Consider the following 15745-nt stretch of genomic DNA (forward strand, 5'->3'; position numbering starts at 1 on the left):
GGTTTTGTTTTAAGATTTATTTTATTTATTTATGCATATAAGAACCGGGGTGTAGGCCAGAGATGTGGGGGGTGAGAGGATTCACCAGAGAGAGTGGGGAGCAGAACAGGCAGATTTACTGAAATACTGCTGAGGGGAGCAGCAGGTGAGTCAGGAGGTCTGCTGTACCATGTGGGTATCTCCCTGGCCAGAGATCTAACTCATGCCACAGTGGCTGGCGATAGCTTGATAGTGGTGAGACTTAACCCTTTGCGCCCCCAGGGAGGCCCAAAATTTTATTGTTTTGTGCCACTAAATTTTTTTTAAAGATATATTTATTTATTTATACAAGTGCTGGGGTACAGGCCAGATGCGCGGGAGGGTAAAAGGATTCACCAGAGACCTAGCAGGGAACAGAACAGGTAGACTGATGAAATACATCACTGAGGGGAGCAGCAAGCAAGACAGGAGAGGTCTGCCGCGCCACGTGGGACCCTCACCGGTGGCCGGGGATCGAACTGGCGCTGTAGAGGCTGTGGACAGCTTCACAGCGCTGCGCACAACCACCTGTGCCACCAGGGGAAGCCCTTTGTGCCACTAAATTTTGGGGGACTTTGTTCAACAGCAACAAATAACAAACGCCTGTTTGTTATCTCCCTCTGGAGAGCAGACATGGAAAAAAAAGAGCGAAGGACAGAAGTTTTGTTGTTGTTGTCACTTTGTACTTTCTACATTTTTGCTTCATACATTTCAGGATTGTTTGGATTTTCCTGATATTTTATATTTAAAGAAAGGGAAATTAAAAAGTAGGCTTAAGCTATTTAAATTCTTTTTTGATTTTTAAAGTGACACTAGTGAAAAAGAACAAAGTTCAAGGACTGACACTGCCCAACTTCAAAATTTACTAAAAAGTTACAATAATCAAGATAGGATGGCATAGGAGGGAAAAGGAAAAACAACAACAACACAAAGATGACTAGACTAAAGAGCCCAGGAGCCCAGAAATAGATCCACACAAATACAGTCAACTGATCTTTAGAGCAACTGACATAGAAGAAAAGCAATTCAATGGAGACAGGATAGTCTGGTGCTGGAACAAATGGAATTACACATGCAAAAGCAATTTTTTTATCTAGATCTTACATCTTTCACAGAAATTAACTCACAATGGATCTTCGATCTAAATGTAAAACATACGATTATAAAAGTTCTAAAAGATAATATAGAATATAATTTATGTGACGCTGGATTTAGTAATGAATTATTAGGCACAGCACCAAAAGCATGATCCATAAAAGAAAAAATTCATAAGTTAGACTTCGTTACAATAAAAACTTCAGCTCCACAAAAGACACTGTTCCATAAAAAAAAAAAAAGAAAAGACAAACCACAGACGAGAAGAAAATATTTGTAAGACATATATCTGTTAAAGGGCATGAATCCAAAATACACAAAGAATTCCTAAAACTCAATAGTAAGAAAACAACCAATTAAAAAATGGGCACAAGATCTCAACAGACACCTCACCAAAGATTATCTACAGATGTGAATTAAGCAAATAAAAACTTGTGCAATATGATATATCATTAGGAAATGGCAAGTTAAAGAAACAGTGAGATACCACTGTGCACCTATGAGAATGCTTAAAATCCAAAAATTTGAAATACCAAAGAGAGCAGAGTGTGCTCTCATTCATTGCTGGTGTAAATGCAAAATGACAAAGCCACTTGGAGGGCAATCAGGCAGCTTCTAACAAAGGTAAACATAGTCTTAACCACACAATGCAGCACTCACGCTTCTAGGTACTTATTCAAATAGATAGCTTCAAAAGTTATAGCCTCACAAAAACTTGCCCAAAATGTTTACAGCTTTATTCATAATTGCCAAGAACTGGAAGCAACCAATATGCCCTTCAATTGGTGAACAGAGAGAGAAAAAAAAAAACCTGGTGGCATAACTCTGTAACAAAATATTATTCAGTGATAAAAAAGAATGAGCTAGGACCTCCCTGGTGGCACAAGGGGTTACGACGCAACCTATGAAGCTATCCCCAGCCTCTGCAGCATGAGTTCCATCCCTGGCCAGGGAGCAGCCCACATGGCGCAGCAGACCTCTCCTGACTCGTCCCTGCTCCCCTCAGCAGTGTATTTCAGTCAATCTGCCTGTTCTGTTCCCCACTCTGTCTCTGGTGAATCCTCTCAGCCCCCACATCTCTGGCCTGTACCCCAGTTCCTGTATACATAAATAAATAAATCTTAAAAAAAAAAAAGGAAGAGCTAAAAGACATGTTGAAATTTTGAATGCATATTGCTGAGAGAAAGAAGGTAGTCTGAAAAGGATACATACTCCAATGCTGTAACATTCTGGAAAAGGCAAAACTATGAAGACAATGAAAAAGATCAGTGAATGCCAGTCTGCAGGGCATCTGGGGAGGAATGAACAGGTAGAACAGTAAAACTATTCTGCATGAGACTGTAATGGGGCATAAATGCCATTACGTGCTTAACACACAGAACTATACAACATAAAGGTGAATCCTAGTCTAAACCATGGACTTTAATAATGATCTAGAAACGTCAGTTCATCAATTGCAACAAACGCACCACGTTAATACAACAAGTTAGTAACGACAATATTATAGTGAAGGAAGGAGAGAGAAGAAAGGAAGGAACATCTGAGCTATGTGCCCAATTTTCTGTAACATAAAACTTCTCTAAAAACCAAAGTCTATTCAATTTTAAAAAGTAACACTTATCAATTAAAGTTAAAGTACAAATAAAATAATATTTTTAGTATAAATAGTCATCCATAATCTCAGTAGAAATATAATCACTTTTAACACATAGGTATAGATCCTTCCGGTTTTTTTTCAACTGTCTATGTATATGGTTTTTTAAAAAGAGTTGGAATCAGTCTGCTAAATCCATTCTGAAGGTTTATAGTCTAGTTTTAGTTTGGATTTTTAACCGCAAAAAAAGTAGCCTATATAAAACATCAGTGATACCAAAAACAGATTCTAGAGGGGCCAGTTGCTATGGGAATGATTGAAAATACATTTCATTTCACACTACACCCTGCTAATGTACTGACCAGAAGGAAAAAGAAATATTTGGAGTAACTTAGAAGAGCAGCCAAGAAAACTTCTAATCAAGAAGAAGGAAAATACATCAACCTAGTGAGGTTTCAAAGAGGCTGGTAGCATCACCCTGAAATTAACTAACTGTGCTGTTTCAGCATAATATACAGATGGAGGGGAAAGCACCCAGGAACTGGAGATTGGAAAGAAAAATCTCTCTCCTCCACTGAAATTTTGAAGGCCAAACAGACATTAAGTCTCTCTCTGGATTAGGGCTGTTTCTGCAGGGTGGTAGAAGGCCAGGAAATAATAACCCCTTCTCTCCAATGGAGATGTGCAAAATACTTAGCAAGCTACAAAGTACAGGCTTTAAGTGATCACACATTTATGCATTGGCCCTCAGCACTGGAGTGGGCTCAAGGGTCCTTTCTGTACAGGGATTAACTCTTTAGAAGATGCTGGGTCGTGAGGCAATCTGGATGTTCTAGAGTAGGGACCAGGATGCCAGAGGGTAGGGAGCTCAGAGGAATGTCTACTTTCCAAAAGAAAAATTTTAATATGTGAAGAAATGATGTGTATCAATTGAATTCCCACTTTGCCTCAAACCAACATTTTTATGAAAGTCAAGAGTTTTGGAACACACATCAGGGGCAGACTTGAAGAGGAAAAGCAGAGCTGCTATCACAAAAATATAGGTCTAAGGCCTCCCTTGTGGCTTAAGACACAACCTATGAATCTGTCCGCAGCCTCTGCAGCACGAGATCAATCCCCCGGCCGGCCAGGGAGAGACCCATATGGCTCAGCAGACCTCTCCTGTCTCACCCGCTGCTCCCCTCAGCAGTGCATTTCAGTCAATCTACCTGTTCTGTTCCCCACTCTGTCTCTGGTGAATCCTCTCACTCCCCCTCCATACCTCTGGCCTGTACCCTAGCTCTTGTATGCATAAATAAATAAATCTTAAAATATATATATATAGGTGGGCCTCCCCTGTGGTGCAGCGGTTGAGCACTGGGTTGTGAAGCTGCCTGCAGCCTCTGCAGCGCCGATTGGATCCCCAGCCGCCGGCAAGGGTCCCACATGGTGCGCAGACCTCTCCTGCTGTGCCCGCTGCTCCCCTCAGCAGTGGACTTTGTCAGTCTGTCTGTTCTGCTCCCTACTCTGGCTCTGGTGAATTCTCTCACCTTCCTGTGCTTCTGACTGTACCCAGTGCTGGTATAATATATATATATATATATATATATATATATATATATATATATATATATGTCTAGCTTCCTATCCCAGGGAACAGATCAATTTAGAGTCAAATAGATTCAGCTTCATTCCCAGCTCTGTCTTGCATGTCCATGAATTATATAATTTCCTATCTGAAAATGGGTATAATTATTCAGGCTTCATGCAGTTATGACAAGTATTACATAAGATAAGTCATGTGAAATGCCGTAATACTGCAATTTATAATAAGAAATATATATTTGGTCTTCATTCAGTTTCTGGCACAGAAACGTCTAAAACCACTGGAATTTACTAAGAATGAATGTGGGAAAAAGATGGCTCTTGTTATGTGAATAAGGTGACTTCTGGACCCCACCTAAAGATGAAGACTGGTTCCCAGGAAAACCAACCATGTGATTAGAGGGTTGCAATATGCAGCCCCCCACCCAGACCTCTGGGAGGGGAGAGGGGTGGAGGTTGAATCAATTACCTGTGACCTGTGATCTAATGTGCCTATGCTCATAGAATGCAGCCTCCCTAAAAACCCAAAGGATGGTGCTCAGAGAGCTTCTGGTTGGGTGAGCACATGGAGATGGGGTGGGGACAGAGATGCCCCTAGAGAGTGCATGGATGATCCACACCCTTTCCCCACCCCTTGTCCTGTGCACCTCTTCCATCTGGCTGTTCCCAAGTTATAATAAACCAGTAATCTAATAAGTAAATGTTTCTGTTAACTCTGTGAGCCACTCTGGCAATTTAATAAAACCTCAGAAGGGAGTCGCTAGACTTTCTGATCTACAGTTGGCTGGTCAGAAGCACAGGTGATAACCTGAGCTTTCAAGTGGCATCAGAAGGGGGTGGGGAAAAGCCTTGTGGGACTAAGCCCTTGACCTGTGGGAGCTGCTGCTGTCTCCAGGCATAGAGTCAGAACTGAGCTGAATCGCTGGACAAGTATCTGTTGGTGTGGGGCAAGCCCTACCCCCGACACACACAGGAGTAGGTCCCAAAACCCTTTTAGGTGCTAAGCAAAATCTCTGGTACATAGCAAGTGCCCTGTCAAATGCAGCTGCCATCCGTCACCATCACCCCGAGAGGTGACTGTGCTGCAAACTTTTTTTATTTCTTTTTTAACACAGCTGGTGGCCCCTCTCCCTTTTCCTGTTCATTTGCCAATGTGGATGCCTGGTCACTGTTGCCATGTAAAGAAAGAGTCCCTGAAGTATGAATTATCCAGCAGTTACCATTTTTTTTACACATCTTAAGAATGGCTCTGTACTCCAGAGAGAAACAGACTTTTGGTGCCAAACCAAACCAAACCAAATCTCAAAGCTATAAACATATGGGTAGCCCAGGTAATAGCTTCTCACTCAAAGCATAAAGACTTGGTTAAGTATCCTCAAGGCGGAAGAAAACCCAGGGTTAGATAAACAGTTATTGATTGATTACCAACATATGACACCATCTCCAGTGGGGCAAGATTATATTTGCTGTTTATTTTCTTTAAGTTTAGTTAATGGATTCATATTTTTACTTTGGAAAAAAAAAGTTAATATAGAACACTGCAAATAATCAAACCTATATCTGTTCCCACTTCCCAGAAGGAGCAACTATTAACATGTGCTATATTTATGACAAGCCCTTTATTTTAAAAAATGAAATAATGCAAACAGAAAAAGTGAAAATCTATTTCCTCCCCATTCCCCCAATAACTGTTAGGAATTTGATCTTTATCCATTCAGTTCTATTTTATTCTTTATCTAATTAAAAAAATTTAATCAAAAGAAACACAGAAAATGTGCTCAGTGAAAACATCTATGGGTACAGGGGCTTTTGAGCCACCAAAGCTTCACCAGGACACACCCACTCCCCCCTCCAGGCACAGCACACACTAAAAGTAGGAAAAGCCAGTGGGAGGCAGGGTTGCAAACTCACACCCACACACATCGGGAAAGTAGTGCATTATGAAAGACAGTCTACTGAATTCCAAAAGGCTCACCTGGGTCCAGGTGTGTGAAAGAGCCCACCACGAAGTCCAGCGTGGACACAGCCAGTAGGAACAGCAGCAGCAGCTGGAGGCGGATTATCCACTTGACACCTGCTAGATTAATCCCCAGCAAGGCCAGAAGCACTGTGACTGAAATTCCTCGCACGGCCCAGATATTCCTGAGGCTCAGCAAATCTGAGATGGACTCAGCAAAGCCAGTGATGTACATGGCACCTGCAACACACTGAGAGGCATGTCTAGGTAGGAAAACTGCAAGACAAAAAACGCATCCAGAGCTCTTAGCTGGAGCTGCCTGCCACTGAAGATCCCACTCAGCCAGGCCAGGGCTCAGACCTAGAAACCAGCATGGGGCTTCAATGAGATCTTCCGCCTGGGAATCCTGCCTTGGGTCCTATTTTTTCTCGCCTATATCTCTACTACCATCCAGAAGGGAGAATGAAAGCCAAACCCAAGCCTAGAGCTAGCTGACTGTCAGTGGTAAGATGAAAATATTATGAGAGAAAGATGGGACTTAGGGCCCAAGAAAGCTTTGAACTTCTCTGAGTTATTCAACAACTAAATAGAGAATGAAAACACACAGGGGGCCCATCTCATGCTTTGGAAGGGCACTGAAGCAAACCTCAGTTTTTTTCTCTATATTATTGTAGATCAATATTATAAAAAGAAAAAATTATCTAAAATTTGGAAGTAAAGGGAAAAGTGGGCGGCACATCCTTTCAGTCTCGTATCGGTCAAAGGCACCCTGGGTATGAGGTGAGGGTATTTATGAACCCTGGGAAGGCAAAAGTATCATAGAGGTTTCATGTTTAGTAAGTGAAGAAGACAGTAAGTAATGTTTCTTGGTTGGTAAGTATCGAAAAAGAATAATTAGGGCTTCTAAGGATGTGTCTCTGGTGAATCCTCTCACCCCCCACAACTCTGGCCTGTATCCCAGTTCTTGTATGTATAGTTGGATAAATCTTTTTAAAATAAATAAAAAATAAAAGGACAGAGAAATAAATGAACAAAGCATTTAACTTAAGAAGTGATTTTAAAAGGTGAACATAAATAAAAAGGCCGTAGGAAGATATATTTAACAAAAAGAGATGTGACACTAATGTTCTTTTTGTAAAAAGAAATTATAAAAGGATACTGGGGAAATCTGAGCCTTTAAGAGATCAGTAATACATATCACCACGAGTGCTTGCTTAAAAAGAAAAAATACAGGCTATTTAGGAATGAAACTACTCTTACAGCAGACAGTAAATGAATAGAGAATATAAAAGTGTCATAAATTATATATCTATACCCATATTGTTCCATACTAAGAAACTACTTAAAAGCATGGTTTTAAACTGACCTAGTGAGGGCCTCCATGGTGGTGCAGGGGGATAAGCATCACTCTATGAAGCAATCCACAGCTTCTGCAGCATGAGTTCGATCCCCGGTGGCCAGGGAGAAACCCACATGGTGAGGCAGACCTCTCCTGTCTTGCCCACTGCTCCCCTCAGCAGTGTATTTCAGTCAGTCTGCCTGTTCTGTTCCCTGCTCTGTCTCTGGTGGATCCTCTCCCCCACCCCCACGCCTCTGGCCTGTACCCCAGCTCTTATATGCATAAATAAATCAATCTAAAAAAATTATAAAGGAAAAATAAAAAATAAACTATTAAGAGCACTATTCTATTTATGCAAAAACTACATTTGTGTATCGATAATCCAAAGTACCTAGGATTCAAGGCCTCCCCTTACGCCTAGCTCACTGCCAGTGGACACAGAGCTGACCTCCAGAGGGTGCAGACAACAGCAGCTACTAGGCCTTCCCCAGAGAAACCCAAGCACCCTAGAGGTAGCCTTCCTTCCAGCCATGAATGCTACCCTTTGATGGAAACCACCCTTGTTGATTTGTTTAATGTATAAACATCCCCAGATTTATTATATTTTTAAAGCATTTTTATCTCCTCTTCAACTTTATAATCATAGTGTTCCTTTTCCTGTTTTGTTCTCTGCAGAAAAAATTCTAAGGCCCTTGCCACAGGAGGCAGGGGCTGTCACCCACAAATTTAAGAAAAAGACCCATTTTCAGGATACAACACTTCCGTTCCAAGGTATTTGCTTTAGGAAAATCATACTTCCACAATCAGAGACTTTTTTTTTTTTAACCTTGGGTACCTGCCTAGAAGACCGGACCCCTCCATAATCCTCTTCTCTGACATGAAATCCCCGGCCCAAGGTTTGAGTGGCCTGCGTGTCCCATACATGTGTTAAATCCCACAATGAAAACTCCAGACCTATATTAGTTCTGTGAAAGTTTCCTAGTCCTCCAGCACAGAGCATGGAAGCCATGAGTAAGTGCTTTTGGACACGCCAGCGCAGGCTGAAACTGAGGATTTTGGTGTCCAGGTTAAGCAGTCCCACAGGAGCCCTTAGGCCCACAGAAGTAAGTGGGGCAGGGAGTGAGGAGGACCTCCAGCAACTTGTCTCTCCCACTGGCCTAAGGCCCTGCGCTCACAGAGCAGGTCTGCCAGACCTCAGAGAGGTGAGGGGGAAGGGCTGGGGGAAATCCTGGGCAATGTTTTGCAAGTTTTAAAAATCATTATTTTGAGCATTATAGGTTCTAAATTTTGATGCTCTAGGGCAAAGTTTAGCAAATCTTGTCCTGCCGGCCAAATCCTGTTCACTGCCTATTTTGGGAATAGTTTTATTGGAACACAGCAGTGTCCATTTCTTCAGATTATCTAAGGTTGCTTTGATACTATGAAAGGGCAGTCGAGGAGTTGTGCCAAAGTTGTATGACTCGCAAAATGAAAAATATTTTTTATCTGGTCCTTTACAGAAAAAGTTTGCCAACCACTGCTCTAGAGCAAAGCAGGTGATCTGTTTGCAATTATTAAAAATAAGTTACTGCATGCATGCTAGGGAATGAGAAGGTTAGAAGATAATAAGAACCAGGAATAAGGACCCTCAGAAATCCTATCATACCCTGGATGATGAAAGACTCAAATCAATGACCAAACCTTCTACCTTAAGAAACTAAGAGGCAAGCAGAGGAAGTAAATAATAAATATGGGAACAAAAACAAATGAAAGAGACTAAAAAACAATCGAGAAAATCAACAAAACCAAAAATTGGTTCTTTGCAGATAAGCCTCTATCGAGCTTGATCAAGGAAAAAAGAATCATATTATTAAAATCAAGAATGAAAGGGAGGACCTTTTCAATCTTACAAAAATAAAAAGGATTATAGGGGAATCTATAAATTATTATCTACCAATAAATTAGATAATGTAGATAAAATGGACAAACTTCTAGAAAGACACAGTCTACCAAAACGAACTCAAGAAGAAATAGAAAACTGGAATATGTCTATGTAAGTAAAGAGGTTAAATTAGTAATCAAAAAATGTCCTACAAAGAAAAGTCCTGGACCAGATGGTTTCACTGCTAAATTCTACCAAACATTTAAAGAACTAACACCAATCCTTCACAAACTCTTCCCAAAAATAGGAGGGGAAATCTCCCAACTCACTCCATGAGCCAGCATGATCCTGATACCAAAACTAGACAAAAATATCACAAGAAAAGTATGGACCAATATCTGCTGTGAATGGATGTGCAAAAAATCTTCATCAAATTATCGGCAAACTGAATTCAGCAGCTTATGAGGATTATGTAGGAGCCACACCCTGGTCAGACAACCCAGCCCAGGTCAGCTGCAGACCAAGCACAGAAAGTCAAAGATTGCCCAGAGGGGCACCAATGTCTCAGGGGGAGAACCAAAGGACAAGGAGGTCACTGGAGCAGGGGCATCAGTGGGGCATAGAAAAGCCCACTCAACATCCAGCTCTTTCTCATTGTGCAGGGCCCTTCCTGCAGGTTCAGTGCTGGCTCCCTGTCTGTGGCATCTGCTTCAAGAGGTGAGCTTGTTGTCTACCCAGGGAGGGGGAAAAGGGAAGACTGCTATTTGCCCACTTTGCAGGCTGCTTGCTTGTAAAATAGCAGAGAAGTAGAAAATGATACACAAGCCCCCGCAGTAATAAAGTAAACTGAGTTTATTACTCACCTCCCAAACCACTCTGCTAAAGATCTCTCTCTGCTAAAGGCAAGTGAGTTTTAAGAGCGCAGGGACGATCTGTCTGCCTCCCCCACACCTGTGCGCACATGCGCTCACGTGCACACACAGGCAGGCAGTTTAGCGCTGCTGGAGAATCAGCTATATTTAAAAAGCCCTGGCTCTGCTACTTAAAAACAAAAGAAACAAAAACAATGCTTTCTTTAAGACTCTTGTACTTTTACTCAAATTCTTTTCTTTCAACTGTTTGTTTTTTTTAACCACCCACCGACCTCTGTAAGATCACAAAAACCTTTTTCAATCCCAAAGCACTCACAAAGAGCTGCTTCTCCATGTCTGCACTTATTTCCTCAGCACCTGGTCATCATCCCTTTGTCTGAACTAAGACAGCCTCGGTATTTCTTCCCACTCACAGGTTTTCTGAGAGCCTCCGTCCACCTGATGCAGCAGCCTCCTTACTCATTTTCTTAGGTGGTGGGAGTTCACACAGGGACTTTCAGCCTCTCTGTTAAGGCTAGTCAAGTTACGGATGCGGCCAGAAGTCCCAGCTCATTGAGAAGCAGGTACTCCGAGGCATGTCCTTTGGTGCAGGCACAATGTCCCTTTTTTTTTTAAAAAAAGATTTATTTATTTATACAAGCACTGGGTACAGTCAGAAGCACAGGAGGGTGACAGAATTCACCAGAGCCAGAGCGGGGAACAGAACAGGCAGACTGACGAAGTACACTGCTGAGGGGAGCAGCGGGCGCAGCAGGAGAGGGCTGCGTGCCATGTGGGACCCTCGCCAGCGGCCGGGGATCGAACCAGCGCTGCAGAGGCTGTGGGCAGTTTTGCAGCCCAGCGCTCAACTGCTGCACCACTAGGGAGGCCCCACAATGTCCCCTCTTGAACATAAAAGCGGCCCAGAGACCAGACTACCCTGATGCCACCTCATCTCCAGCCACCATCTGTCCTAAGAGGACAGCAGGGATAGTTCCAGTCCTGGCCCTGCCTCCCTGGTCCAATCAGGACTCCCAGAAGCATGAGTGATGGGGAAGGAACACTGGACTAAGGGCCGTGGTGACCCTGGACTGCAGGCTAGACCCTGCCTCTAAGTTCCATCTCAGAGCCCCAGTCTTCCCAGCTATAAAATGGGGACTTCTCACTAAGTCAGGGTGGATGAGAAGATGGTGGTCACCACCAAGGCAAGGGAAGAACATGCTCTGGTGGTCTTGGGGCACAGTTCTCCTGCCCCAGCACCTGGACTTACCTGTCCAAACACATACAGCAGCCCAATCGTGCCTCCGGTCCGCCCACCGAGGACCGAGGAGATCATGGAGTACACGCCACCACTGCCAACACCGATGTGCTCCCCAACACCAATGCCAGACAGCACAGTGATGAGGGCCACCAGGATGACGAAGGACACCAGGAACATGCCCATGAGCACACCTGTGTTTCCCTGCATGGAACGGCAAGGAGCAGTGGCAGGGGTTAGGATTCCCGGGAGCATCAATACCTCCCCCATACCCTCAGGGTTGCAAGCATGGGAAAAAGAGCTAGACCATGGAGGTGGCAGCACCACAAAAGGAAGGCCTGGAAGAAATCCAGAGTTACTATTTTCCATTTTAAAGTCATCATTTTTTAATATTATGTCATCCCCCATAAGTGCTCTATTATTTTTGGCATCTCAAATTCGCCTTTTTATCCCAAGATCAAATCCTCTGGTTAAACTAATGTCAGAATTGACAGAGATGGTTTTAGGGTAAAAAGACATGCTGGTGTGGTGGTAGTTGGCCGCAAAGACAGCCCCAGTGGACCTATTCCCCCAGATTTCATGCCCTCGTGCAATTTCCTTGACTGGGAACCAGTCACGTCTTCCCATGTCACAGGACACAAGACACTGCAGGGCCCCCAGCGCATCACTCACCACCAGCCAGCCAGTCCTCAAGAAGAGAACGACCCCAAAAATGTTGATCATGCAGGATGTGAACACACCGTCCCAGGTCCCGAACAGCACTGGCTCCCACACAAACAGCTGGATCTTCCACCAGGGCTGGGGCCGGGCCAGGGCCTCCTGAAAACAGAGCACACGGAAATCAGCTCGGCAGCTCTGGGCGACCTGGTCAGGGGAGAGGGCGGCAATCGGCTCTACGGGACCTTCAGTTCATTGTGCCAGGGCAGGAGTGTGGGTACAGCAGCTGACAACAGCACCTGTGAGGGTGGCTGCTCCCTCCTAACAGAGGTGATTCCTGTAACCATGCGCAGCACAAACCAGTTGTTCTGCAAACCCGGTTCCCTTTCCCTCTGGCCACTCTGTGGACTACATTTCCCAGCCTCTTGGCAGGCAGGTGGGCCATGTGGCTGCGTTTGGCCTTGGAGTGCAGGTGGAAGTGCTATGTGTCCCTTTCAGCGTGTGCCTCTAGGTTCCCCCTCAGGCAGTGGGCATGTCCTCCGGTGCTGGGGGGCTAGCAACTTTCAGCAGTTAGTAATCCTTGGGTATCCTTCTATTTTTTTGCTCCTCCATCCCTCCTAACACTTCTGTAATGAATTCTATGTATTAAATTCCCTCTGTTTATAATACCTAGAGCAGTTTCTGTTTTCCTGACTGAATACCAGCTGGTGCAGTGATCTCTGCATCCCCGTCCATCCCACACTCTAGGATTCTACAATATCCTTTGGCAGTTGTCTGGAACCAGAGGCTAATAAGTAGTTAGACAGATGCCTTCCTGACTTTTCCAACTCAAAAATAACAAGGGCACCTATAAAACACTTAGATGGAAACACTTTACTAGAAAGACTAAACCTTGTGGAAATACTAAGAACTCATGCTGTGAAGACTCTGGCACAAGTTTAATGATCAACCAAATTCAGACACAGAAGTCTTCCAGTACCCTCAAGTGCACAGCAGGGATGAATGACTCTCAGCTTGGGGTGGGGGAGCCCCACTGTGGCAGTGAGTCTAACTGGTATGTGTATCTGATCTATAAACACAGTGACAAATGGGAAAAATCAAGTGTACAAGCAAAATAACCTTAGGTCAGTGTCACGGGGCATGGCTCCTGAAGGGCTGAGAACCACGCATCCTCCCGTAACAAGAGGAGATGACAGAGCAAGAAAGAACCTCAAGAAGTCAGGGACAGCTACTAAGCCACGTGAGACAGATGGACCAGCAGACTGCAAGGTGTCCACTCTCAGTCCGGGCCTCAAGCCAGAATCCTCCAATCGTGTGTTTTTCTACTTATCTGCCCTTCACAAGGCACACATAAGGAATCTCCCAAAAGTCAATAAATGTAAGGTCAGGACAGCTCAGAGGGAAAACCCTGCCAACCTGTGCTTGTCCTTGAACTAACAATGCCAGCAAACAGGTCTGGTGGTGGGAGGGCTGTTTTCCAGGATCCTAATCACAACGTTTGGACACAGCCTAACTTGGTGGCTCTGCCTGTGTTGGGCTTCCTTGCTTGGCTTGTTAGAGGCCCGCTGTTTATTAGAAACAGTAATAGCAACTATCAGCAAGTAAGAGGAATGATTTAGAGAGCACTGTTGTCCTCCCCAGCAAGGCTCCACTCTGAGGCACACAACGCCCTTGAGTTGGCAGCAGGAGAGGGACCCTGCACACAGCCGAGGACGAGAGGGTGGCAGCAGACTCGGACTGCTAAGGCCCAGCTTCGGGTTGAACCCCTCACCCCAGGTTGTAAAAAATGCACCACACATTCCTAAAGGCTACTTGCCCTTTCATCCCCTGAAGTTCGATGTTTCAGGTGTCAGTTTCTAACATCATGTACTTCGTATACTTATGAGTACATCTGCCTTACCCGTGACACTCTGGTTGTGATTTTAGAAACGCTGCTCTTTTGTGCCAGCTTTCTTATTTCCATTCTGATGGCTCTTTTGTTAGTTTCCTTGATGGCACAGAAAAAGCCTTTTACTCCCAGAGTCTCACTGGACTAAATGAGACTGAAATATACTTCACAGAGGCTGCAGAAACTTTAGGAACTTTCACCTTAAGATTGAAAGCATAAATGGTTGAAACGGGATCGCGACAGAGCCATGACAACTAATTTGGGGACTTTAGGAAGTATACCTACCTATTTTTTTTTTTTAACCAAGTAACAAAAGCATGTAACTGAGTCTTGCCAAACCGGCAGGAAGAACCTGAGCTTGACGCCAAGGTTGCAACTTTGATGTTCTGAGAGAGAGACAGAGAAATCTCTACATAAGCCTAATTAGAGAGTGAAAAGGAAGAAGAAACAAAAGCTTAAGAAAGAAAAAGGAAAGAGGATCAGAGAGAGAACCTGAAATAAAATGCCAAATAGGTCATGGAAAGACCCCGAGGAATATTGCTGGGGCCTCCCCCGAATGACATGCTGTCTCCAGGCATCGACATGGCAGTAGCAGCCTGGGCGCTCACCTCTCCCTCCTCCACCATACACTCCGGCCTCACCACATACAGGGGGCCTCTCAGCCTTGCGCTGCTGCCCCAGGGATGATCTTTAAGAAGAGTACTGCGTGGGGCCTCCCCGGTGGCGCAGCAGAGCCACCGGGGAGCGGTGGGTTGCGAAGCTGCCCGCAGCCTCTGCAGCGCCGGTTCGATCCCCGGCTGCTCCCCGGCCACCAGAGGAGGGTCCCACATGGTGTGCAGACCTCTCCTGCCGCCCGCTGCTCCCCTCAGCAGTGTACTTTGGTCCTTCTGCCTGCTCTGCCCCCCGCTCTGGCTCTGGTGAATTCTCTCACCCTCCCGCGCTTCTGACTATACCCAGTGCTTGTATAAATAAACAAACAAACAAACAAACAAGTAAATAAATCATAAAAAAAAAAAAAAAGAAGAGTACTGTGTGGAACACTCAAACCAGCCTCCCTAAATCATGACCACTTGGCCCAGGGTTAGTATAATTCTGAGACCAATTGTGTGTGTGTGTGTGTGTGTGTGTGTGTCTTCCCCACAGCAACTTATTCTCCAGCACAGTTGGGTGTCCTGCAATTCAACTCAATTCTGATACCACCTTTCCAGAGATCACATCAGATCCCACAATGAAGAGTTCGGTCCCACAAGACCGCTCTCCCGCCAGCAGACCAACCCAGATGCCAACTGCAAGGCCAGGGCCTGTGCTTCAAATGGACAGACTTGAGGGTCCCACAGGGCCTTCCCCCTTGGGTTCCATTAATTTTTTAGAGCGGCTCACAGAACTCAGAGAAACATTTCACTTACTAGATTGCCAGTTTATTATAAAAGTGTGTAACCCAGAAACGGCCAAATGGAAGAGATGTAAAGGGCAAGTCTGGGGGAAAGGCATGGAGCTTTCCTGCCCTTTCCAGGTGCCCAACCCTCCCAACGCTGCCATGTGCTCACCGACCCACAGGCTCTCTGAATCCCATCCTTTGGGCTTTCAGGGTGGTGTCATGATACAGGCAACGTTGCTTAAATCACTCGTCATTGGCTATTGAT

At 44.6% G+C, this 15745-nt stretch overlaps 1 protein-coding gene across 1 annotated transcript in view; it reads right to left on the reverse strand.

Annotated features, from left to right (window-relative positions):
• The window catches only part of SLC12A8 (solute carrier family 12 member 8), a gene marked incomplete at both ends in the record, with an annotated part of 123657 nt that overhangs the window by 90167 nt on the left and 17745 nt on the right, over positions 1-15745 (reverse strand). Inside the window, 3 exons of the mRNA XM_084230986.1 lie at positions 6267-6498; positions 11570-11761; positions 12230-12376. Of these exons, the coding sequence (XP_084087112.1) occupies positions 6267-6498; positions 11570-11761; positions 12230-12376 (571 nt within the window). The remainder of the gene's footprint in view (positions 1-6266; positions 6499-11569; positions 11762-12229; positions 12377-15745) is intronic.

The sequence above is a fragment of the Talpa europaea genome, assembly GCF_964194135.1.
Source record: "Talpa europaea genome assembly, chromosome: 4".
Taxonomy (NCBI): Eukaryota; Metazoa; Chordata; class Mammalia; order Eulipotyphla; family Talpidae; genus Talpa; species Talpa europaea.